Source organism: Camelus dromedarius, chromosome 3 (assembly GCF_036321535.1).
Source record: "Camelus dromedarius isolate mCamDro1 chromosome 3, mCamDro1.pat, whole genome shotgun sequence".
NCBI classification, from domain to species: Eukaryota; Metazoa; Chordata; class Mammalia; order Artiodactyla; family Camelidae; genus Camelus; species Camelus dromedarius.
The window spans coordinates 51,109,477-51,135,976 of record NC_087438.1 but is presented as its reverse complement, the minus strand read 5'-3'; the positions used below and the strand labels follow the sequence as shown (position 1 = coordinate 51,135,976).

Below are 26,500 nucleotides of genomic sequence, written 5' to 3'. Positions count from 1 at the left end.
TGAACTCACCTCCCCCACCGCTCCCTCTCATGTATTCATGCCAAAAGATAGACCCGCTTGTGGTTTTCTCAAAACACTAAACACATTCCAGACTCAGGGACTCCCTCTGTCTGGGATACCCTTCCTCCAGACATCCAGATGGCTTGCTCCCTCATCTCTTTCCAGTCTTATCTCAAAAGTCACCTTCCTGAAGATCCTCTCTGACAATACATCACAGCAACTAAGGGCCCAGACTCCACAGCCAGCCGCCTCTGCAGGCGCACCACCAGCCTCCTTTCCCAGCTGACTTTGCCACTTTCTGATGGTGTGAGTTCAGCAAATGACTTACCCTCTCTGGGCTTCAGTTTCCTCATCTTTAAAAGGGGAATAATAACAGTACCAACCTTAAATGGTTGCTGGGAGGATTCAATGAATTACTATAAATTGCTTAGGATGGTATCTGGTACATGGTGAGGACTATATTTATTAAATCTAAGAAGCTATACATTATAAGACACACCATTATTTTATTGGCCACTTGAATCATGTCAATTAAAGTAGTAAATGCTATAAATTATAAGCTGCATCCCAAGTTTAGAGCCGCAAAATGTTTTTTGAAAAAGTGCATCTGAACATCAGTGAAAGATGATGTAAGTGTGTCATTTCCTTTTCCCTCCTCTGAACTGTCTTCCTCCCTAACACTTATCACTAACTTACATACTTGTCTTAGTCAGTTTGGGCTGCTGTAACAAAGTACCACAGACTGGGTGGCTTATTAACAACAGAAATTTATTTCCCACAGTCTAGGGGGCAGAAATTCAAGATTAGGGTCCCAGCATGGTCGAGCTCTTCATTAGAACTCTTACAGGTTGCAGACTGTCAACTTCTAATTGTGTCCTCACATGGCAGAGAAGAGGGTGAGAGAGCTCTCTAGGGTCTCGTTTATAGGGCACAAATTCCTTTCATGAGGGCTCCCCCCTCATGACTTTATTACCTCCCAAAGGCAAAGGCCCTATCTCCTAATACCATCAAAGTGGGGATTAAGATTTCAACATGTGAATTGCAGTGGGGGGCACAAACATTCAGTCCATAACAATATTTATATTTTATTTACTTACTTGGTTTTTCTTGGTAGTCTCCCCCTACTAGGGTGTAAGCTCTAAGAAGACAGGAACTTTTGCCTTTTCTTTTTTTTTTTTTTTTTTTTGCTGCTAGGACCCAGTGTCTTGGACACTGTGTCAAGCAAGAATGAATGAATGAATGAATGAAAATAGATTTCAGTCAAATGCCGCTCAGTGAAATACTTATATTGGCTTGTTTCCATTGTCAATCTAAGGACTCATGTCAAACTTTTCCCCCTTAAATACAAAAAAATTGAAGCATATTAAACTTGGAAAACTTAAAAAAAGATAATTTGGAAAGGTCTAAAACAAATGAGCAGATTTATTTCAATGCAATAAAAGTCTGTTACACACACACACACACACACACACACACACACACACACACACAGATGATGAGTGGGAAATTAAGTCCCAGGAGCTATATCTCCATGGAGGCAGGTGAACCAGTATAAATTCTCCTTTCAACTGAGTTCTCCAATCCTGACTCAGCACTTTCATTTGAAAGTTTATTCTAATAAGCTAGTGATCAAGTTAGCAGCAGCACTCATCACACCTACAATGCTAGAAGGTTTGTCCGCAATCTACAGAAGGGGTGGCTCTCTCTTCCTTGAGGGCCCTTTTAACTACCGCAGGAAGTCGGGGCAGACTCTGCTCCAGGATCTGCTTCCAGGGAAGTGGGGGTATCTGGGTGCTTAGCAAAGAGACCGAGGAGGGCTATCACTGTCACCCCACAGCCTGCTCTTGGGGGCACAGAGATGGAGAGGGTCAGGGAAATGTAAAACCCAAGAATAGAACCCTGGCCACATCGCTGGCACTCCCAGTGTGGGTGTGCTGTCTTCCCCCTCACTTTTAAGCTCAAGAGCTAGAGTTGGTAATAAAATCCAACAGCAGAAAGCCATAGGGTGAAGTCAGTTTTCTTACTCTGAAGACAAGGAGGAAAACAAACTGATTAGCTCCCATCACTTCTCATAGCCAAGCCCTGACCAACGTGCATTACATTGCCTGCGAAATCTTCCAATTCAAAACACGTGCAACTTGCAGCTGCATTCCCCTTAAAGTTATGGGGATTTTCATTTCACTTTTTAAAATTATTTTTAACCCCTTCACTCTGGATTACAAATTTTTATCATTAAAAGAGATAAATTAGTCAGACAAGGCAATGATGCCCTTGGTTTCCATGACAACCCTTCACAAAAAAGTTCAACCTGCTGCATCACTGCAAAGCACTTTGACAGTCATTTCCTAGCAAACCCATAGGCACTCAGAGCCACAGACCATCCTCTGCCCTTTACTTGGACCTAAGAGAATTACACACAGAATGACAGAGAAAGCAGGTCACTCGGTTACCACCACCATTTCAGGTTGGCATATTTCATCAGTGTATGAAGCAAAATAATTTGCAGCTGTGTCTGCAGGGAGACATCTGCGGCTACCTGGAGGTCTCCAACACAATGTACCTTCCCCTCGGCCAGGGGCTACAAAAACGCTAAACGAAATTCCACCTCGACTCATTTGATTTGAAGACAAATGACTGCTTTGGAATAATTCGCTAACATTTAGGCACTAATCTGAAAAGGGGGAATTTGAAAATCACCCTCTGCCAATTATGAATGACAGAGTGGCTTCCCTCTGCTTTAGGTTTATCACAGTACAATGATATGCACCAATTAGGAAAATAAGCAAAAAGTACAAAGTTTAGGAGACTTCATAACGAAGCTGCCAGCAAAAAGATAGGATTTTACATGAGTAAATGTGAAATAGAGTGGAATTTCTTTTAAAAATGAGAAACAGACGTTTTTCTATACTTGCACTATTTCTCAAGGTTCTCCAAAATAACATTTTCTAAAATTAACAAAAAAATAGAATATGCTGACTGCAAAATAGTTGGTTATTGTGAAAACTGGTATTCAATTGCCCCCCCAGCTCCCCTCCACACTGTCTGCCCTGCTCAGTACCCAGGAAGACTCACCTCTGCAGGCGCACCACCAGCCTCCTTTCCCAGCTGGCTTCACGTTGGTGCGGTCAGTGGGAGGAACTGGCAGGCAGTGGAAGGCGAGGAGGAACTGGCAGGCAGTGGAAGGCGAGGAGAGACTGCGGTTGGGGCATTTCTTCCCAACTCGTCCCTGCTTCCGTGCCCTGGCCTGGCAATAGCTTGTGTCCTTGTGAGCATGGCTCCTGCCACGGACCCCACAGCGAGCAATGCTCTTGCCTCTCCCAGCCCCTTCAGCTCTAGGGCTGGTGAGACTTCGCACGGTTGCTAGTCAGGGCATCTCACCGGTCTCTTGTCTTCCCTCATCTCTGCTCACATCTCCTCTCCATTTAAGTCTTTTTCATTAGAACCATCTGGGGTGAACTGTTACCCCTGGGACGCTGACTGATGCAACTTTGACAACTGCAATCAATTCTGAATTAACATGTAGCAAAATCTTTTGTCACACAGCTCCCTTTTGACATTATTACCATTATGATCATTCCTACCTTCTCTGATTATCATACAAAAGAAGCTAGAAAAGAAGGTGATTTGAAATTCCCTCCTTTTAAGCCTAAATCCAATTCAGTCCACTAGAACCAGGGAAGGGCAGCCTAAAGAGAAACAGAATGTTTCCTTAGGAACTTTATGTCCATCTACAAAGCAATGCTATGTCATCAAAATAAGACGCAGGAAGAACCGGAAAAGTAGGAAGGGCAGTTTTCCACAGACATCCCCCAAGTCCTTTTGAGGTAAATCTTCACGGCCTGGCTTGTTTGGCTTGCTGTATTGTGAGTTCCAATACCGTCAGCTGCACCTGCATTCATACGAGCAGGGAGAATATGTATTCCAACACAACTGCACATGAGTTTTGCATGAGCCACTATTCGGGAATTACCTTTACACTATTCCCTTGAAATTAGCAAAACAAATACCAAGAACTAACGCACACTGTGTGACTCATTGTGTCCAAACCAGAAACTTGGCCTCACATTTAATTCTAGTGTTTCCAATGATTTTGTATTGACACTAAGCTTCTGAACCAAATCTAAACCTTAGTTTCTGTGTTTGTAAAAATGGTGACCATCTCAGTTCTTATTGTGAGATCTGAATGGCATGTGTTCAATGGTGCCTCCTGTGGCGGCAAAAGGCAGTGCCGCTTAACAATTCTTGAAATCCCAACTCGTTTATCTTTCCTTAAAATCCTACTGATTATTTTTCTGAAACTGGAGTGGGGCAGTGATTCGAACATGTAAGTTTTTTTAAAAATGCACAGGCTGGGGCCCATTAGATGTGATTCCAGAGCTCTGGGATACAAGCTACAGGGGATTCTGGAATACATAGGTATATGGATGTACAAATGAGTGTAAAGCCCAGTGTGGGGGTCACACCTGTGCTCGCTGCTGTCCTGAGCTAACAGGCTGCAATGCAAATAAAAATGACAAGGAACACTAACAGTTATTCTGAGGATCCCCTGAATCCAGCAGAGAACTGAGACCCAAACTCATGTCAGACTTCATCTATGGTATCGTAATTCTTAAAAACCCTGGATTAGCCACTAGGGGAATATGTACCAAAACCTCAGTAAGATGCACTTCATAGCCACCTGAATGTCTATAATAAAAAAGATAGACAATACCCAGTGTTGGTGAGGATGTGGAGAAATAGGGACCCCTCACCCCATACATGCTAGTAGAAATGTAAAACTGTGTGGCTGCATTGGAAAACAGTTGACGGTTCCTCAAAAAGTTAAACACAGAATTACCATGTGGTCCAGCAATTCTGCTTTTGGTATATACCCAAGAGAAATGAAAGCATATATTCATACAAAAACTTTTATAGGATGTTCATAGTAGCATTATTCAAAATAGTCAAAAAGTGTAAACACCCCAAATGTCCATCAATGAGTGAATGGCTGAACAAAATGTGGTACATCCATACAATGGAATGTTACTGGGATAAAACACTGACACATGCTACAACATGGGTGAACCATGAAAACGTTATGCTAAGTGTAAGAAGCCAGACACAGAAGGTCACGTATTGTATGAGTCTATTTCTTTGAAATGTCCAGAATAAGCAAATCCACAGAGACAGAAAGTAGACTAGTGGTTGCCAAGAGGTGGGCTTAGGGAATTGGGACTGACTGCTAATAGGTAAGAAGCTCCTCTCGGGTGTGACGGAAATATTCTGGAATGGGACATTGGCGGTAGTTGCACAACATAATGAATATACTAAAACCCACTAAATTGTACACTTTAAAGTGGCGAATTTTGTTATATGAATTATAACTCAATTGAAGAAAAAGTCAGTGAGGTGATGCTTTGTACCTAGTGTTCCGAAGCAGTACTTGCACTCAAAGGCTGGACTCCAATATTCCAAGCACTAGCCAGGACTGGAGGGGCTCCCCACCTATGGTCTAGGCTTCCTAAAATTCTAACACCAACTTTTCTTTTATCAAACTGCCTGGAAGAAAAATGAATTCTGTATTTGATTCTATCTCCTATCACTGAGGCATATGGTTTGACTAGAAAGTAAATTTACACAGTCATATCGATTACACTGAGAACATTAATGGGGTAAAGATATTTGGAGTTCAGCTCTCCTGCAGTCTGTCACTAAACTGACAAGCCTACATACATACTTGCAGACCTCTCCCTTCCACCCATCCTTTCCATCTTCCCATTTCTCTCTCCTCTGCTCCCCAGCAAGGGTGTTCTACCAAAACTAAGCCAAAACCTGGGCATTATTCCAGATTGTTCCATCTCCCACATCTGCCTCATCCAGACATCAGATAACTTCTCAATTTACAAAAATAAAAATGTATTCCCTCCTCTCTACTGCACTACTTCAATCCAGGCCCTCTTTATCTCTTGCCTGAATTATTGTAAAAGCTATCAAAATAAATCTTTCACAATCTTCCTAGATCAAGAAACCACAGCTCTGTGTCACTACCGTGCTTAAAACTCTCGCTGTGATCCCCTTGGTAAAGTCCTCATTTTTTAGCCAGGCAAAGGAGAAACCCCAAAATCTGGTCCTTGCCTTTATCTCTGACCCTTTTGCACATCTTCCACCCACAGTGTACACTGAACCATTGGACGGTGGTCTTCAGACATACCATCCTATTTCACTCCCCCACCAAATGTCTGTGCACATTATTCCCTCTCTTTGGAATTCCATCCTCCTCTCCCCTCTACCATATACACACCAAGTTAATTCTTATATGTCCTTCAAGGTGACACTGAGACATCACATTATTTGAGAAGCCATTTCCATGCCAGGCTGGGTTAGATGCTCTTCCTTCTTGCTTCTGCAGAACCCTACCTCTCTCAGACATCACCCAACTGCAGTAAACAACTGTGTAACAGGCAGACTCTCAGATATCCCCCAATGACTCCCACCTCCTAGTAGTCACATCTTCGTGAACCCCGTCCTCTTGAGTGTGGGCTGGCCTAGTGGCTTGCTTCTAATTGATAAAATACAGCAAAGATGATGGGACGGTACATCTGTGATTAAGCGACACAAGACTGACTGCCATCTTTCTAAGAGACTGTCTCTCTTGCTGGTTCTGATGAAGCACGCTGCCATGTCTGAGACGTCCATGTGGCAAGGAACTGAAGGGAGGCCCACGGCCTCTGTTCCAGCAAGGAACAGAGGCCCTCCATCTATAAGACACTGAGGAACTGGGTCCTGCCAACAAGCATGTCAGTATTTCACACTTTGTCATTATATCTGTTATGATGATCTGTGATCAGAGATCTTTGATGTTATAATTGCAAGAAGATTATGACTCACTGAAGGCTCAGCTGAAAGTTAGCATTTTTTAGCAATAAAGTGTTTTAAATTAAGGTATGCACATTGGTTTTTTTTAGACATAATGCTATTGCACACTTACTAGACTACAGTATAGTGTTAACATAACTTTCCTATGCACTAGGAAACCAAAAAGTTCATGTGACTTGCTTTATTGCAACAGTTGTTTATTGTAGTGGTCTGAAACCAAATTTACGGCATCTCCAAGGTATGCCTGTACCTATTTTTATGTCACTGTCCATCCCGACTAGAATATAAACTTCCCTAAGGAAGGGATCATCTCATTCACCACTGTTTCCTAAGTCTAAGACAGGTACTTGATGCTCAGTTATAAGCTCAATAAATATTTATTGAACTGTCACTGAATTGAACCAACCTACCCTAAAGCATCTGTATGTCTGACAACCAAGCTGCCCCAGTTTGAGAGCACCACATGGTGGCCAACAGAGGGAACTGTGACCCAACCTTGCTACTCTCTCCTAAATGAGGCAGATGACCTGCTCTGGCTTCCTTTGTTAGTGACTCACAATGAAATTCTCGACCTTAAAGAGTATCTCTTTCGGCATGCACAGGCACACATCTACTCTTTATATCCCTTTCTCCATCTTTCAGTTTCCAATCTGCACCCCCAAACTCTCATTCTCATACATCTTCGCTCTCTCTCAATAGCGGCCCTGCTTCTTCCTATCTTTCTTCCCCTGCCCCGCCCCAGCTTCGTCACACTTTCTCACTTGCTCATATACAACTCATGAGCCAAGGAACCACCCTGAGCATTGCAGGTTGATAAAGTTGATATATTTGTATAAGGAAAAAAACAAGACCCGTTTACAAATGATATTAACATAAGGAAGCACTTTAGGAAAAGTATCTGTAGATCAGACATGCGATTTTATCACAAAAAGAGAACCATGTTTTTTATGCATACAAAAGATGTATATTATACATCTATGGATTCAGTTTCTAAAATGAAAAAAAAAACCCTTGATTTTAAGTCTTGATGATTAGAAATTAAGATATTAATTATGTTCTAAGTCCTCATGAAGATGCAAGGAAATTCTTTAAAACAGTCAGGGATGCTGAGCCCCCATGGGTGCTGTGGATTAATGTCTGAGGGTGCTGACAGGGTTAGTGATGTAACCCACAGAACTTTAAGGTATGTGGAGAGGCAGAAGTGAGTGTGAAAAGGCAGTCACTGCTCTTCCCAAACCATTCTGCTGCCATGAAAAAGCGAGGAGGATTACAGTACCCAACAGACACTTACCATTGAGAGGACCAACCTCCTCTAGAAAATTTGTCTCAGAGACCTCACACCTCCATGAAAAGGAAACTATAGCTGGGTTAAAAGCAGGAAAAAAGCAAGTTTTACTCACTAAGAACACTCTGCTGGAGATCGTAAGCTTGAGCTTGAACAAAGACTACATTACTATTTTACAGTTTAAGACAACTTAAGGGCCCCATGAAATTCTCTATATGATAGGCAGAAGTTAATGCCCCAAAGTAGATAAAAAGGCCTTTCTGGGGAAACAAAATTATTTTACTATTGTACTAAAAAAAAAAAAATAGACTTCATAATATGAAGAGTCATCAGTGTAGGGCCATTCTCTGCAGCAACACTTATAACAGCAAAAAATAATGATAATAATCACCAAACTATCAATATAGGACTGGATGAATATGCTATTAGTACAGCCATATGGTGGAATATTATGCAGCCATAAAAAGGAATGAGGACCATCTTTATGAATTATGATGGAGTGAGCTCTAGGATATATTGTTAAGGGAAGAAAGCAAAACGCAGGAAAGTGAGTTAGTATGCTACCATATATCTAAGAAGTGGAGGATATAAACATATGGTTGTGTATAATTAAAACAACAGTATAAAAACTATAAACATTTAAAATATAGTTACCTATCTGATGGAGGGCACAGAATGTAGACTATAGGGATAAAATCTAAACTTCTCTGACTATACCATATTGCAAGGATTTTACTTTGTAATGTGTAAATAAATTACATTATTGTAACAAAATTAAATTTAAAAAAGACCAAATCAAAAGTAAAATGAAACAAATGAATGTAACTGTATCAAATTAATCACCAGTTCACTGTTAGTAGGATTGCTACATAAAAAGAAAATGGTTCAAATGACTTAAAAACACAGTAATTTGCCTGTTCATTCCTAGTGGGATGTACTGAAATGTAAAAATACTGGGGAAAAAATACTACACTACTTCAGTGATGATTCTGAGATGGTGTATGTGTGTGTTGTGGGAGAGAACAAGTGAGGAATTATCTTGGTGTTGTTAAGAACCAATATTTATGCCACAGGAAGAGGGAAAAAGAAATGTTAAGAGTAATGAAGGTAAAGACATGGTCCTACATTCTAACTGGAACTATAAGTATAAACTCATGGTGCATTTACCTTTAAAAGTATTTATTTTCTGGCTATGTCCACTTAAAAAGCCAGGAGGCAATGACCAGTCCATTAGCAATGATCACTGCACAGTCCAGATCATGTCTCTAAGTACCAACTTTCAGGAGAAAAGGATTAGGTTCCTGAGAGAAATGACTGATTCTTTATCAGGGATTGAACACAGTGAACCTGGAACACCCCGTCATACCACGAGGCAAGAAACCTACCAAAGATAACCAGGAGCCAATGCGGCTGCTTCCAGTGACCAAAGATAGAACAACTGAGCATCAGTAAGAACAATAACTGCCTCAGACTGGGACACAGCTGACATTTATAAACTGGTAAGTGGAGAACAACACTAAAAATATCACTGGTTATCTCTGGACAATGCTACGGAATCAAACCACTATTCTGAAAACGTGAAGGAAAAGAGAGGTATCAAGCATTTACCCTACCTTTCCCATATGAACTGTACCTCAACTCATAATCAAAGAGTTGGTGAGGGGGAGCTTCCTCTTTACAGAAGCATTCCAGAAGTACTGTGGGAAGAACTAATCACAGACTTCCGCAAACCTTAATGTATTCATGGATCTGGGCAACGGTCATCGAACATCGCAAAAACAGAGAGAAGCAGACGTTACATGCCTCCTGGTGGAGGTACACAACACTACCTGTAACGGAGCCCGAATAAGTAAGCCTGAATCCAACCAACCCATATACTAATCTCACTACCAATATACTGGGAATACAGGGCCAGAAGAATGTGGTGCATGGTGCCACAGGAATGGAATCAGCAAAATCCAGACTGTGGGGAAATTCTGCTGGAAAAATGACCCAATATCTTCAACAATCAAATTTTAAAGGGAAAAAAAAAAGAGAAAGGGAGACCTACAGATTGAGATACTTAAGAAACATATCAACCAACTGCAATTGGTGGGTATTATTTCAAACATGATTCAAACAACATTATTTTAAACAAAGACATTTATGAGATCGTCAGGGAAATTTGAGCATTATCTTGGTGTTTGATAACATTAAGCAATTATTTTAATTTTTAGATATGCTAATAGTTTTTTTAAATAGTCCTCATCTCTTAGAGTTACAGGCTGAAGTAGTTAAAGCTGAAATAATATGATGTTTTAGATGTGCTTTAAAATAATCCCAGAGTAGGGGGGAGAGTGGGTGGTATATATAAAAGAATAGCCTTAATGTTATAACTGTTGAAGCTGGGTAATGTTTGCATAAAGTTTCGTTATACTATTCTATTTTTGTATACACTTGAGCTTTTCCATAATAAAAAATGCTAAATGATGAGCCTTCAAAAATTGGCTTGTGTCTTATTAGCATGAGAGTTATGTTCTAAGCTAACAGTGGTGTGTGTGTAACATCATTCTCAAAGACCTCTATGAGGCAGTTACTTTTACTATCTTACTTAGAGGAAGAAAGTGAAAGTTAAAGAAGATTTGTCACAGAAAAAGGTAAGCGGCACACATGAGATTATAAGCTAGCTCTCTCTGACCAGAGACCCCAAGTGTCCAGCGGGAAAAACGTAAACTACTCTACATATGTGAAGTAGAGAGAGACAGTGTAGGGAACTGTTTACAAGGTGTTGGGGTAGGTACAGAAAGGCAAAAAGAAGATGGAGATGAACTGGAGAAACAGAAGGTGAAAGGGTAATATCCAGAGACCAGAAACTGTCAGCACCCTGGGCAGGTACCCACAAGCCCCCACTCATACTCATCAGTGACGTGGGCGCCATCACTGTGAAAGCTATACCACTGCCACTTAGCAGGAGCCACTGCTACTGTCCCTTCCTTTCTCCTACATCCCAATTTCCTACCAAGACCTCCTACTTGCACGATCTAAGAGCAGACCATCTGGCAAAGGAGCCTGGAAGATGCAGTTTGCAGGCTTCTAGCTCCACGTAATACAAAAGAGAATGTGGAAAAGCAGGAATGGAGCTGAGAACCAAGAGACAAATAACCAACACAAAACTACTATGCTGTACTTCTCGTTGAGTTACAATGTCAAGTTGTAATTACTTGATTTAGAACTCATGAATGGGTGAAGGGGATTAAGAGGTACAAATTTCCAGTTATAAAAAAATAAGTCATGGGGATATAATGTACAGCACAGGAAATGTAGTTGATAATCCTGTAATAAATTTGTATGGTGACAGATGGTTATGAGACTTACTGTGGTAATCAATTCATAAGGTATATAAATATTGAATTACTATAGTGTGCACCTAAAACTAACTTAATATTAGGGGAGAAGGATATAGTTCAGTGGTAGAACACATGCTTAGCATGCACAAGGCCCTGGGTTCAATCCCCTGTACCTACATTTAATAATAAATAAATAAACAAATAAACCTAATTATCTCCCCCCAAAACAAACAAATAAGAAACAAACAAAAAATTAAAAACAAACATTGTGTATTTCCTGCTGTGAGAACACAATATCATTGAAAATGTATTCTCCTCCACTTCCACCCCCTAAAATTGAACATAACTGGATCAAACCTCTGAATCTAATGGCAAGTTTCTAGCAAACACAGAAGGCAGGGTAATATGTCAGATGCATGCCAGGAATGCAAAAAGCAAAATGCAGAATCTGGGAACATCGACAGGACAAACAACCCAAGGTCCTCAACAAGGCAACTGCAAGTGGAAAAAGAGAGGGACAGGGAACCTTAAGATTAAGAGAGACTTAAAAGACAAAGCAACCAATCACAATGAGTGGGTCTTATCTGGATACCAACACACTGCAAAAAGTAAGACAATTAGAAAAATGTGATTGATACTAAGTAGTCACTATAGACTGGGTGTTCACATCCCCTACCCTACGTTGAATGTGATGATACTAGGAAGTAGGACCTTTGGGAAGTGATTAGGTCATGAGGGTCATTAAAAATAGTATTAGTGCCCTTATAAAAGAGATCCAGAGAGCTCACTCACTCCTTCCTGCACGTGAGGACACAATGACACGATGGCCGCCTGTGAAACAGGAAGCAGTTCCTCGCCATATACCGAATCTGCTGGCCCCTTGATCTTGGACTTCCCAGCCTCCAGAACTGTGAACTGTGAGAAGTAAATTTCTGTTGTCCACAAGCCACCCTGTCTGTGCTATTTTTGTTATAGCAGCCAGAACTAAGACAGTAGTCACTAAATTTCTGGTGTAAAATGGTTTTGTGATTTTTAAAAAAGAATTCTTAGAGTTAAAAGATAGAGATGGAAAGATGTGTAGATGAAACAGGAAATAAGTGTCTAAAAGAAACGAGACACTTCAGTGCCTTTGGAGGTGAAGTAGCACAATGAAAAGAAGATGGGGTTGTGGCAGCAGCTCTGAGTCCCTGGCTGTGGGGTCCTGGTCAAGCCATGGGAGCTTCCTGCACCCCAGCTGTCCCCCTACCAATGTGGGGCAAAAACGCCACCTGAGCCCCTCACCTCAGAACGCCAACCATCGCTGAGGATAATGACTCCCTGAGGGGACTGTCCGGTCCCCTCCTCATCTGCTTCATCACCTTCTAATTAAACCCGCTTCTCCCAAAGGACACACGTACAACCTAAACGCTAGTTCTAATTCAATTTTATGTTTCTCTCACAACACTGTAAATATATTCCAAACACATAATGGGCTAACTCCTTTTTCTGGGCTAACCTAGAAACCTAAATGCCACATATAACGTTGTTTCCAAATGAAAATTCTTTCCCAACACCAACTAGATGCTTCACCAAGTAGTTTTGTCATATGATCTACACATAAAAGTGACAGCTGCCTTTTACATTAATTCAAAGCATCTCCTGATTCTTTTTTCAGATTCAAAGTTCTCACCCTGGACACACAGAACTGGTTTTAGCCTTTGGCTCCACCTCCTTCTCCCCTCTTGGAAATATCAAACAAACAAAGGGGAGGGGACAATGTGCCTGAAGCACTCCTCCCTGCCACTGTCCCCGGGGCAGGGCGGGGTGAGAACAGCGGTCCCTTCCCCTCACCAGCTCCTCCTAAAGGGATGAAGATGAAGGCCCTGCGATCAGCCAGTCCTGAAGTCTCACCGTCCTCGTGGGCCTGATCACTGCAGGGAAAGGTGCCGGGCTTTGACCCTGGTGGAAGCTCACCTGGGTTCCACACGTGGCTGAGCAGATGGGCAAAGAGGCCAACCACACGGACAGGAGGGCCTGCAGCTGTCCTCTTTGTAAGGAGTCCCAGAACTGGCTTTGCAGACCCAGCCTTACAGACTGGGAGGAAGAGGGTAGAAAGCCTCGTGCAAGGCTGTCTGCCTAAGGCTCCAGCCCAGAGCAAGCGACCACTTCCCGGGGCAGACATAGCACAGCGAACCCGTGTTTGCCCAGCCGCTGACAAAGCTGAGCCTCTGTTCCGTCCTGACTTTATGTGGCCATCTTGTTTTGGTATCACTCTCTGGAGGGAGCTCTGGAAAGGAGATATTGCAGCCAGAGTTTGCATTAGATTGCAGGGAAAAGAGAAACTTTTAGCTCCAGCTGCTGCTCAGTTCAAAACACCACTGAGGCTTCTGAAGCATCAACCAGCAGAATGCCTTTTGCTTTCCTCCCAGTCAGCCAGCTTCTCGGCCAAGACTGTTGATCAGTTTCTTAAGCTGAAAATGAGGATGTCTCATATGACCTAGAGACCACTTGTGGGTGAGATCTGGGCCGTCAGGTCACGACCGGTCTTCATAAACAGGTTCTTTCCTCTCCATGTGGCCACTGCTTGTGAAGCTCCCTCAGCAGGAACTCTGAAGTGGACAAAAGCCCCAGCTACCCTGAAGTCATCACCTTCCAGGCCCAGAGCTTTAATGTTATTTGTGGTTCTGACGTCAGCAAATGGCGCTTTTCTTTTTATTTGTGTTAACCTGTGTGATGGGTTATTAAAAAGTCTTCCTGTAAAAATTTCCAAAATGCAGGGTCTTCCCTCTGTTGTGTGACTCACACAGGGAACTGGATCCCTGCAGCTAATCATTATACCATCCTCTCTAGGAGAAAATGGGCCTTAGATTCACCATGCATCATTTTTTCCAACAACATACTACCTGAAATGCCCCAGCATAAAAACCAACAGAGCTTATGCAAAATGGTTTTAAGACCAATTATAGACCAAGGTTTCAGGTTACAGGTTTACACCAAAGAATTCCACATGGAACCACCCGAAGATGACACCAAGGCCCTGAGCTTTAGAGGCAGCAGCCTTATGCAGGTCTGACAGTCATGGAACCCAAATGCTGGCTTGGGCCTTCGCCTGGCAAGATTCTACTGTGTCATCTCTTTTGCAAAGCCCACTGATGCAGACCAAACCCAGCAGTTTCCAAAGCTTCAGGCTAACACATCTATATATAAATCCAGTTAGTCACCTACAATGGCCAAATCAATCTACTGGAAAGTGGGATACATCTTCCAATAAAGAACAAATTACGTGTTTCAAAAACACCGAAATCTAAATAACCAAAATCTCATTTTAATTACTAAAACAGAAAACGCAGCAGCCACAAGATTATTAGCAGCTAGTATTTGTACAACACTTAGTAAGTGCCAAACACTGTGTTCCGCTGAACAAGATGGCAACTTGTTCTGCCAAAGCATCTCCAGTTTTGTATGTATTTTACATTCTCCACTCATCTCAAAACAACAGTCCAGTTTAAGCTAATGGAAGGGGTGACAGTGGATCTGTAATAGGGAAAACCTCAACCACAAGGCCCCCTTATGGCTCCCCACCCCGACATATGTTCATCACCTTTCTGCTCTAAACCGTAGTCCAGTACCAGCCACGCTTGGGCCTTCAGGCCTGTGTGAGAGGCAGTAAAGCTCAGTGGTGAAGAACTCTCGAGTTGGATTCAGACATTCCTGTATTCAAATTAAAGCCCTCACTTTGGGCAATGTATCATTCCTCTTGCAGCCTTGTTTTCCTCATTTGTAAAATGGGAATGATACTTTGTAGCTCAGAGTATTTTTATGTAGATTGGATAAAAGGACACAAAGTGCTCCACAAATAGCAAGACAAATAACAGCTAATGCTACTAAGATCTGTTCTACAGACCTTGCTGCGAAATGCACAAGCCATACAAGAAAATCTGAATCGCCTTGGAAACAAGAGACAACCATGACATATTTTCTGTCACTGATGGATTACCCAAAAGTAAAACTGTCTCCTGATTTTTATTAAACCAATCACAAGCTTCTAAACTATTTTTTCTGTGAACTGTCCCTGAGGAGGTAGAAAGGAGGAGCTGAAAAAAGTTATGGTAATAAAGAAAGCATCAAAATTCTAAATAACAGCTGCTTGTATCTGCCAAGGGGATAAGAGAGAAAATGGGAAGAAGCTATCAGCAACCACATCTAGACTAATCTATGCGGCAACTTATTAAAAAGTGGTGTTTTCTATTAAAACATAATAACTATCCAGGCTTCCACTGTAAGATAATGGTCACACCTTTTTTTTTTTTAATGAACTCCTGAACTCATCTGAATATTTTAAAATGTTTTAAATATGCATATTCTTGAGTAAAAAACATCAGCTTGTAAACACATAGTAAAACTCATTTATTAACATTTTGAGGCTGTGGAGAGGAGACTAAGAGAGTAAGAAAGTACAAACAGCAAAAATATAATAAATTGGCTAAGCTGGGTTCCAGCTTAGGGAATTCTTACTTAGAAAGAGTGCTTTCAGCCCCCACACAACCTCTGGGCTTTGACATCGTGGGGAGAGTGAGCAGTGAGCAAGGTATGGGGGAAATGATAGAAACACATCTGTTATGGACTAATTCCTGTGTTGCAGCCCTAGCCCTGATGGTATTCTGAGGTGGGACCTTTGGGAGGTAATTAGGTTTACATGAGGTTATGAGGGTGGGGCCCCCATGATGGGATTAGTGTCCTTCAAAGAGGAATAAGAGAGACCAGAGTTCGCTCGCTCTCTGCCATGTGAGGACACAACAGGGAGACAGCTGTCTGGAAGCCAGGAAGAGAGCTCTCACAAAACACCTTGATCCTGGATCTTCCCAGCCTCCAGGACAGTGAGAAAGAAATGTCTGTGGTTTAAGCCATCCTGTTTATGGTATTGTGTTATAGCAGCCCAAGCTGACTAGGAAAATGTCTGAGCAGAGTCAGGGTGGAGAGTGAACTGAGGAGGAGATGTTTACAGCCAACAACTTAGAGGTCTCCCAACAAGATAAATGGACATACTTTAATATCATTAATCATTAAACAGGAAACATAAACAATAAATTAAGTGGCCATTTTAAAAATGCCATTATTTCAGACAATTATCAGAACTGTCCATCTCCATCTGAGCTTCCCAGAGTATCTCTAGTGATACTGACCATCCGTTAACAGTGGGTACAGACAGCCTCCTGGGGTGTGGTCAGGGTATTCTCCCCTGCTCTGGAAAACCTCTGTCAACAGGCTTCCTTGCCCTCTGGTTTCCAAATGTGTTTGACAAAGATGGTACCAATGAAAGGGAAGACAACAGCATGGAGGTCTTTACTACCTTGCCCCCCCACCCCCGTCAGGCCACAGACCTCTAATCACTGCATTCTTCCTTAAGACCACAGCTTCTGAGGGCTTCCCTGTCCTACAGGTTTGGTTTCTTAGGTTCCCATGACCATACCTTCCTGTGGCCTCTTCTAGGCGATAACAGTGCCCTCTTTTTCTAGTCTTAGGATACTCCATCACCATTTGTGGATTTCCCTTCATCCTGCCAAAACATCTGAAATAGCCCCTTCATTAGATTATTTTCAATTAAACCTTTGTCAGTATGCAACCTGTTTCCTGCCCAGACACCATCTGATCAGGTGCAAGGAAGACCTGGTTGGTCTTGCCTCCCCTAGGTGCAGGGTTTACTTACAGCCCTCTGACTAGTCACCAGCATCTCCTACAGGCCCTGAACTATCTGTACTCAGCAGAGAACCCCAAACAGAACAGAAAAGTAAACTGCTTCTGTTCCTCAACCAGAAGTCTCGGTCTAGTTCCACATCTGGTCACCTTTCTGAGCCCCTGATTTCTAGATTTTACTTGCCCATCTGGCCCTGAAGTGCTCACCTGTTCCTCCCCATCCCTGCTGGTTTCCTAGACTCTGGACTCTGTCTTCCCACCCGGTGCTACAGGGCTCCCTCCCTCTCTCCCTCCTACCCTGTTTCCTGGCCTTAGCCCATCATAACCGGGTACCACAGGATCTGCCCTGCCCTCATCAGCATGTCCTGTCCTGCTGCAGCCCGTGTCCTGCCTCACCTGTCCGCCAGGGTGAGGTTCAGGAGAAAAGCATCGTCCCTGAAAAGTTAGTGACTTGCTCTGTTACTTTCTGATTTGAGAACTTATTTAACAAAGTCTAAAGGGTGAATAACTGATGGTTCTTAAAAATCAGTGTAACTATTGAAGAAAGAAGTGAAAATTAGGGAAATGTGCTCACTGGCTATAATTCAAGTTTTGGAAGAAAGGGGTGGAGGGACTAAATTTTGATGAAATGAGCTATGGAGGAAAGTAAACTTGGGCTTTACTACATCAACCTGCAAGACTCCTTGGGCTTACTAAACTGTATGCTCTATTTTTTAAAACAAATTTTTTAATGGTGAAAAGGACTAGCAAGAAATCCAAGAGCCGACAGTTGAATGAGCCTGTATGATGTCACATCAGCTCCCATTTTAAGCTCTTCCCTTGCCTTGCAATTTCCCATCCTGCAGGACACAGCTCCAACAGGGCAGAGGAATGGAAGGGACTGTGGTGGCAAAGCAAGACATTAGGACCTACAAATCCCAACAGATCCTCAGGGGAAGTCGAACCTCAAGAAACGACAGTGGCCTATGTGGTCCAGCCCTCTCCCCACTTACAGACTTTCCAGACAACCTTGGAGGCTCAGAGCCTGAATAGAAATGACAGGTGGCCCATGACAAAAGTAAACTAAGGTGAAAGCTGGGCTATGACTAGTACTCCAAATATCTGCAATGTGTTACAGTCCAATCTGCTGGAGATGACCCCATCTAATTCATGTGGCCAACAGACAGTTTAATTCTCGTAAAAGCTGTGGTTCTCAGTAGGAAGGACGATATAGCTCAGTGTAGAGTGCATGCTTAGCATGCACAAGGTCATGGGTTCAATTCCCAGTACCTCCTCTTAAAAAACAAATAAACAAACCTAACTACCCTGCCAAGAATAAATTTAAAAAAAAAAAGCGCAGTGGTTCTCAAAGTGTGGGCCCCAGATCAGCAAAACTAGTATCCCCCCCCTCAACAGAAGCCTGTTGGAAATCCAAACTCTCAGGCTCCACAGGCCCCACCCAAGACTACTAAATCAGAAACTCTGGGAGTAGGACCCAACAATCTGTAGTTTAACAAGCCTTCCAGGTGATTCCGATGTACACTGAAGTTTAAGAATACTGACTTAGAAAGAAAAAATGGTATTTTTTTTCAAAATAGCTCTACCCCTCCCCTAAATAAAATCTCATTAATTATTTACCATAAGGCCATAAAAATGTCTATTTATTTTCCCTTTGTATACAGTCAACTTGGGATTATCCTCACTGATTCAGAAAGCCATGGAACAGACGATACAGATGTAATTAATCACTGTCTTAGGCACACCTTTCTGCAATAGATTCTCTGTCCTCATGAGGCTTTGCTTACCAAACTTCATGGATATTCTCTGAATCCCTAGTATCTACAACAGAGTCTAGAACAAATACTGGCTGGATGAATAAATGAGCCCAATGAATGGAGGAGAAAGGGGGAACTGGCAAAGCACAAAATCATTTGGAAACTAACCACCTCCCCTGTCTGATCCGCAAAATAGTTAACCTACACAGAGATGGCTGCAAGTTGACTGAACTGTCAATAAAGACTCTTCTACAACTGGCTGTCTAGTTCCGAACACCTCCCCAGCCACCGCAGCTGGGATGAGAAAAGAAGGCCTGTCAGAATTCCTGGATCTTCCCAGAGAGAGGTTCAACCATCTCCTCTCAGGATTTCTGAACAAGAATTACAAAACTGGCACAATACCAGGAGTGAGCATTCTGCAGGATTCTCCTGTTGGAGAACTATTTTTAAAAAGGCAAACAAGAGGGAGACAAATTGCTAGTAAGTTGCATTTTTACAGCAATTGGAAGACAAATCTAACTTCTTACCAGAAATGGAAACCTGTATGATATCATTGTACTGCACATGAATTATTAATGTTTATCATTTTTTTTGTAAATTAGGTATTCAGGAAGGTTCCTGTCGACATCACGTTTGACATCATAATGCTTCATCATTCTAAAAGCCTAATGAGATGAATTATTGCTAGAAAAGAGCGAAAGAGATCAAGCACACATTTCTGCTCTCAGGAATAACAGAGACCAAGGAGATAATGAAGATATGGTTTATAATTGATGTATAAAGAGGAAATTAAAAAAAAAACCTATCACAACCCCACACCACTGTAAACAAGACCAAATGGCAAAGACTTTACTTTTCCACCTGACCATTTTGAAAAAGGGAGTGGGGTGGGGGAGGTGGAGAATGACTAGCAACTATCTCAAACTCTTAAGGTGGAAGAATTCTTACTGAAAAAAAAAAATGAAAGTTAATATTTTTATAAAATTATCTCATCCACAAGAGTATGAAACCTGAAAAGTGAAAAAGATACTGTAACACTGAGTTGCAAGCCCTAAAAGGATACTATTAAATATATTAGAGCAATTCTGTGATAATAATTCTGGATGGTTTGCATAAATAATAATGCTGGTCTCAAATTTAATTTCAAGTCTACAGTTTTGGAGTGCTACACATGCACATTAGTGTCAAGTGAACCCAACCAGGAGTTTTATTCCTAGCATTCCTAATGGGTTGGAATGAATTAGGCTCTTATTTGGAAATCCTGTTGATAAAGTGAAGTAAGTTAAATTCCTATCCAGGTCAAGCTTTTTTAACACGCCAGCCAAGTAGCAATGACGTTTATACAAGTTCAGACTAGCTGCTAATAATTGGGACTCATTTCCCTCCAGTTTTCACTCCATTTGGTCTCTAAGTAGCCTCCTGAGGGAAGTAGTAAAACATAGAGAAGGAGTTCATTCATTATTCCTTCTTTCTTTGAACAAACATGGAGTAGCTGGAGTTGCCAGGTACTAAATCGGGATTCGTGCTACTCTGAAAGGCAAAAATACACAATTTCTCTTAAGCAACCAAAATGAGTATCACAGAGTTCATAAGCTGTCACAATTCTGAACTACTGCTTCATGTCTTCAAATTTCCTTTTCAACCAGAAGGCAAAAGGATGGTCTTTAGCGATAGCATTCCAATTGAATTATTTCACTAAATATAACATTTTATTCCCCTGAAATTGCTCCTAATGGTAACTTTACATGAGCCAGTGTAGGGGGGAAAACTTGACAAAAGAAAAATAAAGTGTTCAGCACACGCCTTTATAACAAATATTCAACTGGTAGGTTGTACTGTCATGAATCCAGGTCTCTAGTTTTCAGATATTCTATTATTATACAGTTAACACTCAAAAGCTAGAAAAGAAGCATACACCTGGCACATAGTAGGTGCTCAATAAATGGTATTTTTCTTATAATGATGATTACATTATCGTATCATATGATTATTACCAGAGAAACTCCCTAACTGTAAATAAACATCAGTTAAGCTTCATATTACAAAGTCAGATGCTGTTAAACTAAGCTCACTAAAAGAATCTTTCGGTCTTCCAAACTGAGCACATGTCACCCTCCTCTTCACCCCTCCACTGAGAGCTGACTTTATCCAAGGAAGACCAGGAGCCTCCTCACACTAAGCCAATTGTTGAATAACTTTTCAAATATTAAACATAACAATTGTGCCTTTACCAAATAATCCAGGGAAGGGATCCTGGTATCTTACTGAGCATGTAAAAGCTGTGACTCTAACATTAACAGTCACAGAGATGTATTTCTTTTCCTCTGGACTGTGGGATGTGCTACTGTCTTTCTGTTTGCTATAAGGATAAAAGGCCCAGTGGCTAGATTTACACAAAGAAAAACCTCTTGAATTTAATAGTGTTTTGAGAATACACAGGAGAGCATCGTTAAAATAACCATTTTTCTTCTGGCATTAAGATACATGTAGTGACTGCTTTAATCACTTAATTTTTTTCTAGTTCTTCAAAATTCCACTCTCCTGAAAGATAAGATGTATGTGTAGAATGAATCTTCATCTTCAGACAGCTGCACTGCACTGGAAGCCACTTCCCTCACTATAGCTCAGCTGATCCTCCAAACTCACTGCCCGGTTCTCTCAATTCTGTCCAAGATGCAGCCAACCCAAAGAAGTAACAAACAACAGGTTCCACTCAGATCCTCAACCTCCGTTCCCTTCCTCCATCTCTTCCCCAAAACAGAAACTCTCTCATTTATTCACAAATCCTACACATGGTCCCTGTGGCTAAGACTCCTCGCAGCCTGGCTGGTTTCCCCAGGTAAAAATCTGAACACGAGGGCACTATAGTATCTCTGCACCGGGTATGCACCATTCACCTACCAGGCATGCAAATCCAGCCCGGAGCTCAGATTTCATTCAATGGGACTCGCCATTGAACGCTCTCCGTTATACGCACTCCTCCTCCTGAGTGCCCAGGCATTCCCCCACTCGATGAGAAACGGACCAGCCCACCTGCTTCCCTTCTCGACCCTGTCTCCCAGAACCAGCTCCCAGGACCCCTCCAGGGGTCTTTTCTGCTCGCATTTCCTGGGCCCTCGTCACCCTCCACAAATGAAAAGTAAACTCCTCTTTAGTGACAACCTCACCAAAACAACCGCATCACGGCCACTCAACTCCGCCGGAACCCCCTACCCGCGCGAGCCCCGCCGGACGGGGCGGGCGGCCCCCCACCAGCCAGCGTCGGCGCCCGGCGTTTACCTTGACGCTGGTGTAGCTGGTCTGGGTCTCGGCCTCCGCGCTGCTGCAGCAGTGGCGCCTCCGGCCCCTGCAGGTGGTCGCGGCGAGGGCTGCGGAGCCCGCGCTGCTGCCGCTGCCCAGCTCGGCGCGGGCCCTGCGGACGCGGGTGGCGCCGCGGGGCCTGGAAGCGCGGCTCGGTGGGATGGCGTCGGCGGCGTCGGTCTGGACGAAGAGGCCGTGCAGGGGGGCCGCGAGGCCCTGCGACACGCTGGTGGTCTGGCGGGGCGAGTTGGACTCGTCCGAGTCCCGGCAGTAGATCACGCCGCTCTGCGAGACGTGGATGCTGGGGGCGCAGCCCATCCCTCGGCCGGGCTCCCCAGCGCGCCCGCCCGCGCCCCGGGCCGCCCGGCCCCAGCGCCGCCGCGGCCACCTGCAGTGAGGGGGCGGGCGCCTCGGCGGCGGCGGCGGCGGGACCTGGACCGCGCGCCCCTCGGCCTGTCTGGCCGCCTCTCCGTCGGGCTCGCCGCGGCGCCCCCCGCCGAGCCTCCCGGGGCTGCGCGCGTCACCCCAACTTTCCCTTCTGGGCCATCTTCCTTCCCGAGCAGGGGAGCGCGCACACACAGCGCCCCGCGCGCACCGGCGGCCGCCACCCTCCCCGCCGCGGCGCCCCAAACGCGCTCCCTGTGCCTCCGCCCTCCCCTCCGCCCTCGGCTCCGCTCGGCCAGCGCCGCCGCCCAGCTCGACCTCGTCGGGCTCCCGCGGCCCCCAGGCCAGAGCGCCGCCCGCCTGCCCGCCTGCACCTCTTTCCCTACTTTCAGTCCGCGCGCGTCCCCCTCCCTCGCTCCCACCCGCCTTCCTCCGCGGCGCCGCCGCCCCGCGGCCGCCGCCTCCCGGGCCCCGATGCGCCCCTCGGCCCCGCCCGCCACTCCCCGCGCTCTCCCGGGCTGGACAGAGCGTGTCCGCCGCGGGCGCGGCAGCGGGCACTGCGCCTCGGCGCTCTCCCCTCCTCCGCTGTCCAGAGGCCTCGTCCCTCTGCACCCGTCCCGGGCCGCTCTCCGCTGCCCTAGTCCCTCTTCCCTTCGTGGCACACACCGCAAGCTGTAGCCTGAGGTGCACTGCAATGAGCCTCTGGCCTTTCACGAACACGCTGTAACATCCCTGTGCCAAACACCAGAACGTCCTGTAGGGACCCTCCAGCCCCAGCCCACCCGTCTGACTTGCTCGCCGCCCAGTACAGAGCATTAAGGAGTGACTTCGTGCCTCTGTCGTCCCCTCCTTCCCCCCACACTCTGAATGCTGAGCTGGATGGCGACCCAGTCTTCAGAAGTCCAGTCCACGTCTACTCATCCTCTGGAGGTCATGCCAAGGGAGGGGAGGCCCTGCAGAGGACGAAGCACTTAAACACACAAATTCCCCAAGAGCCAAAGAAAGAACAAAAAGATGCCGTCCGCGTGGTTCTTGGCTTTCTCCTCCAGAGTTTTCACCTCTTCCTTGGGTGTCACTAAAATTTCCTCCTGGCTTCTACTCCATCCAGCCTCCCACTGTCAACTGCTCTTCCTCATAACTCCAGGCTGGACAGTCAAAACTGCCTCCGCTCACTGCCCCGTTTAAGGCACGCATAGCTTCACGCAAGGAGAGTACGTATACCTTCAGAAGAAGGCTACTTACCATCCTCCTCATGTGAAATCTGAGTTAGAGCCCGAGGCACCGCTGCCCATGTGTTCATTGGTTCTTTGAGTGATTCCTGCCTGCTGCTACAGTGTCACAGAGGAGAAATGGGATGGCCCAAGGGAAGACTCATCACAGTTGCTTATAAGATCAAAGGCACGAATACAGAGTCCTAGTGCAAAGCACAAAGAACTATCCAATTTGAAATAACTTCTTTGGTTCTTCCTGTCCTTTCTTGCCGCATAATATCAAGTTTGGGAGTAACTGGATGAAGACTCCAAAGGGCAGCTTCTAACCTTCTTAGAGAAACAAGGTGTCACCCCAAATCCCAAATTCAGGTACACGGAGGAGAGAGAACTAACCTAATCTAAGTAACCTACGTCTTCTGTTTCTCTTCTCAGTTTGTGTACAACTTTCCACCTTTTGGTCTCTTTAAAAAAATGATGATGTGATGAAGTTTCTCTCTAGTTAATGCAGAAAACGTGCATGCTATCTGTTCTAACAGACAGGCAAATGGCTCATAGAATTTCCATGCACGTTGGGCTCCCCAAGAGGCAGATTCTGAGATGGGTTTAGCAAGCAAAAGGTTTATTAGCACACAGTCTTAGAATCAACATCTGGAAGGAAAAGAGAGGGAGGAAAGCAGGGAGAGAGGGCAGAGATTGAGAAGAAGGAGAAACTGAGTGAGGATCCAGTCTCCCTCAAAGCCTCAGGGACCCCTGCAGGGAAAATTCTGGAGCTGGATGATGCTTCAGAATTGTGCTGAATTGGGTCTAGGAGGCCTTTATACCCTCACATGAGTCAGCAGTTACTTGCAGGCCAGGTAACCCTTTTCAGCTGAGGCAGTCCCCTTATGAGACTGACAGCTGTGCTGAGGACGTTCTGCTGAAACCACTCGCTCAGCTGGAGGAGTAAGTCCTTGACCAGCATCATAGCTTCGACCACAATTCCCTTCCAGGTTGCCGGGTCCATGCTTCCTTCTCCCTATCCATGCTGACAAGAATATCACATTCAACGGTCAAGACTGAGCTTTAGGGACAGTCATTCATTTGAAATAGGCCTAAGCCTGACGGCTGCCATCTTCTCTCCTTCCAAGGGACCATTCAGAATCCGGACAAACATCATCGGAGTCAAATTCCAAAAGGACTAGTCTCCCTCCCATTCCCTGATGCCATGTTAAGTGAGGAGTCAACCATCCCTCAAGCTGCTCTATGCTTCCCTGACAGACTCCATTTCAGTCATTATCCTCCATGCAGCTACCCATCAAGGGCAGCCTTTCTTGACACTTAGAGCCAGGCTAATTCTCATGCCCCATGTCGACTTTCTCAGTTTTCTCTAGGAATGTGGTTACTATGATGAAACCTCCCAGAGAAAAGGGCCAGTCACTCACTGAGGCTTTGCAGGTAGGAAGACTATGATAAATCAGAAATTACAACCAATCTTCTGGTGGAGAACATTAGGGGCTGAGTCATGAAGGGACAAGTCATGCAGAAGCAAATTTAGGTTGAACTTTCTAAAAAAAAAAAAGCCTTAAGAGGGTAAATAACCTCCAGGTGGCTACTGAACAGGACTGAGCAGCTTTAGTAATTTAATTTAATAGTTAATTGACCATTTCATATGGGCAACAGTGTCTTTCACTGAATGCGACTCTTCCGTAGGAACTGAAGAGGGAATGGGGGGCAATGCACCAGGTATAAATTTTTCCTCCCGAGCTGCCAATAGTTTCAGTACCTTCCTCAGACACAGCTTCCCCTGCCAATTCTGGCTCAGTGGAAAGAAAAAAATAACATATCCTCAAAATCTCCACCAAGTGTTCTCAGTGGGAATGTGTAACCTGCCCCCCCCCTGCTTCTGGGACAGATCTGGCCCCTGAAACGTGCAGAAGCGTGCAGGTGGAAGAGAAACAGTTGAACTGAAATTGTTCCCTGACTTAAGCTCCGAGGCCCGAGTTCTTGCTCATGTAAGTGATTTCTGGACCAATTCCCATGTCACAATTTCAGTGCATCCAGGATAACAGCAAAGTCTACGAGCTCAGACGTTGCAGATAAAACGTAGGCTCCAGTTACAGAATGAAGCCAGAAAAGTCAACATTACCAAAAAAAATTGAATTAAGTGAAAAATATTTAGCTACAGCCAATGTCCAAGAAACAAATCAAAAAGCAAACTAAATCAGAAATGTCTTCTAAACCTCAGAAATGTCCAAGGTCAGCTGAACGGCTTGTGTGTTTTATACTGATGTCAAGTAAGAGCTTTATTTCAGAATTATGACCCAGAAGCACTGCAAGACCCTGAACAATTAAGGTCCTTTCCCACTCTAAATTGGTATAACTCGTTCAGAATTCCTCTAAAGAAGAAAATGTGATGAATACATTTTGAGTGATTCTTAACCATAAAGGTTAGAACAATAGCAGCTTTCTGATTAATCTTTAGACAATCAAACATTTAATCAACCAATCAACCTTACAGAGCCCTGAATTCAAATTATATTCCTAATGGTGGAGCTTATTGGAAATCTAACCACCTGACAAGTGAAACGATACAGTTTATTAGGTAGCCTGGCACAGCAGAGGGTTCACTGAACTGAGAGTGAGAGGGCGCATCTGAAACTAGTGCTGCCTTTTATAGCTGTGTACCCTCGGGCAAGTCACTTAACCTCTGGGCCTCAATTTCCTACCTCATCT

General features: G+C 44.1%; 1 protein-coding gene across 7 annotated transcripts in view; it reads right to left on the bottom strand.

Annotated features, from left to right (window-relative positions):
• Positions 1-26,500, bottom strand: part of PDE8B (phosphodiesterase 8B) — a 283,468-nt gene that overhangs the window by 165,984 nt on the left and 90,984 nt on the right. For 4 of the 7 annotated variants that reach the window (XM_031446942.2, XM_064481713.1, XM_064481708.1 and 1 more), the window contains exon 1: positions 22,173-22,550. The exons of the other annotated variants lie outside the window; for them this stretch is intronic. In XM_031446942.2, coding sequence (XP_031302802.2) covers positions 22,173-22,511 — 339 coding nt within the window. In that variant the 5' untranslated portion in view covers positions 22,512-22,550. Of the gene's footprint in view, positions 1-22,172; positions 22,551-26,500 lie in introns of those variants that run through there. 7 annotated transcript variants of the gene reach the window in all.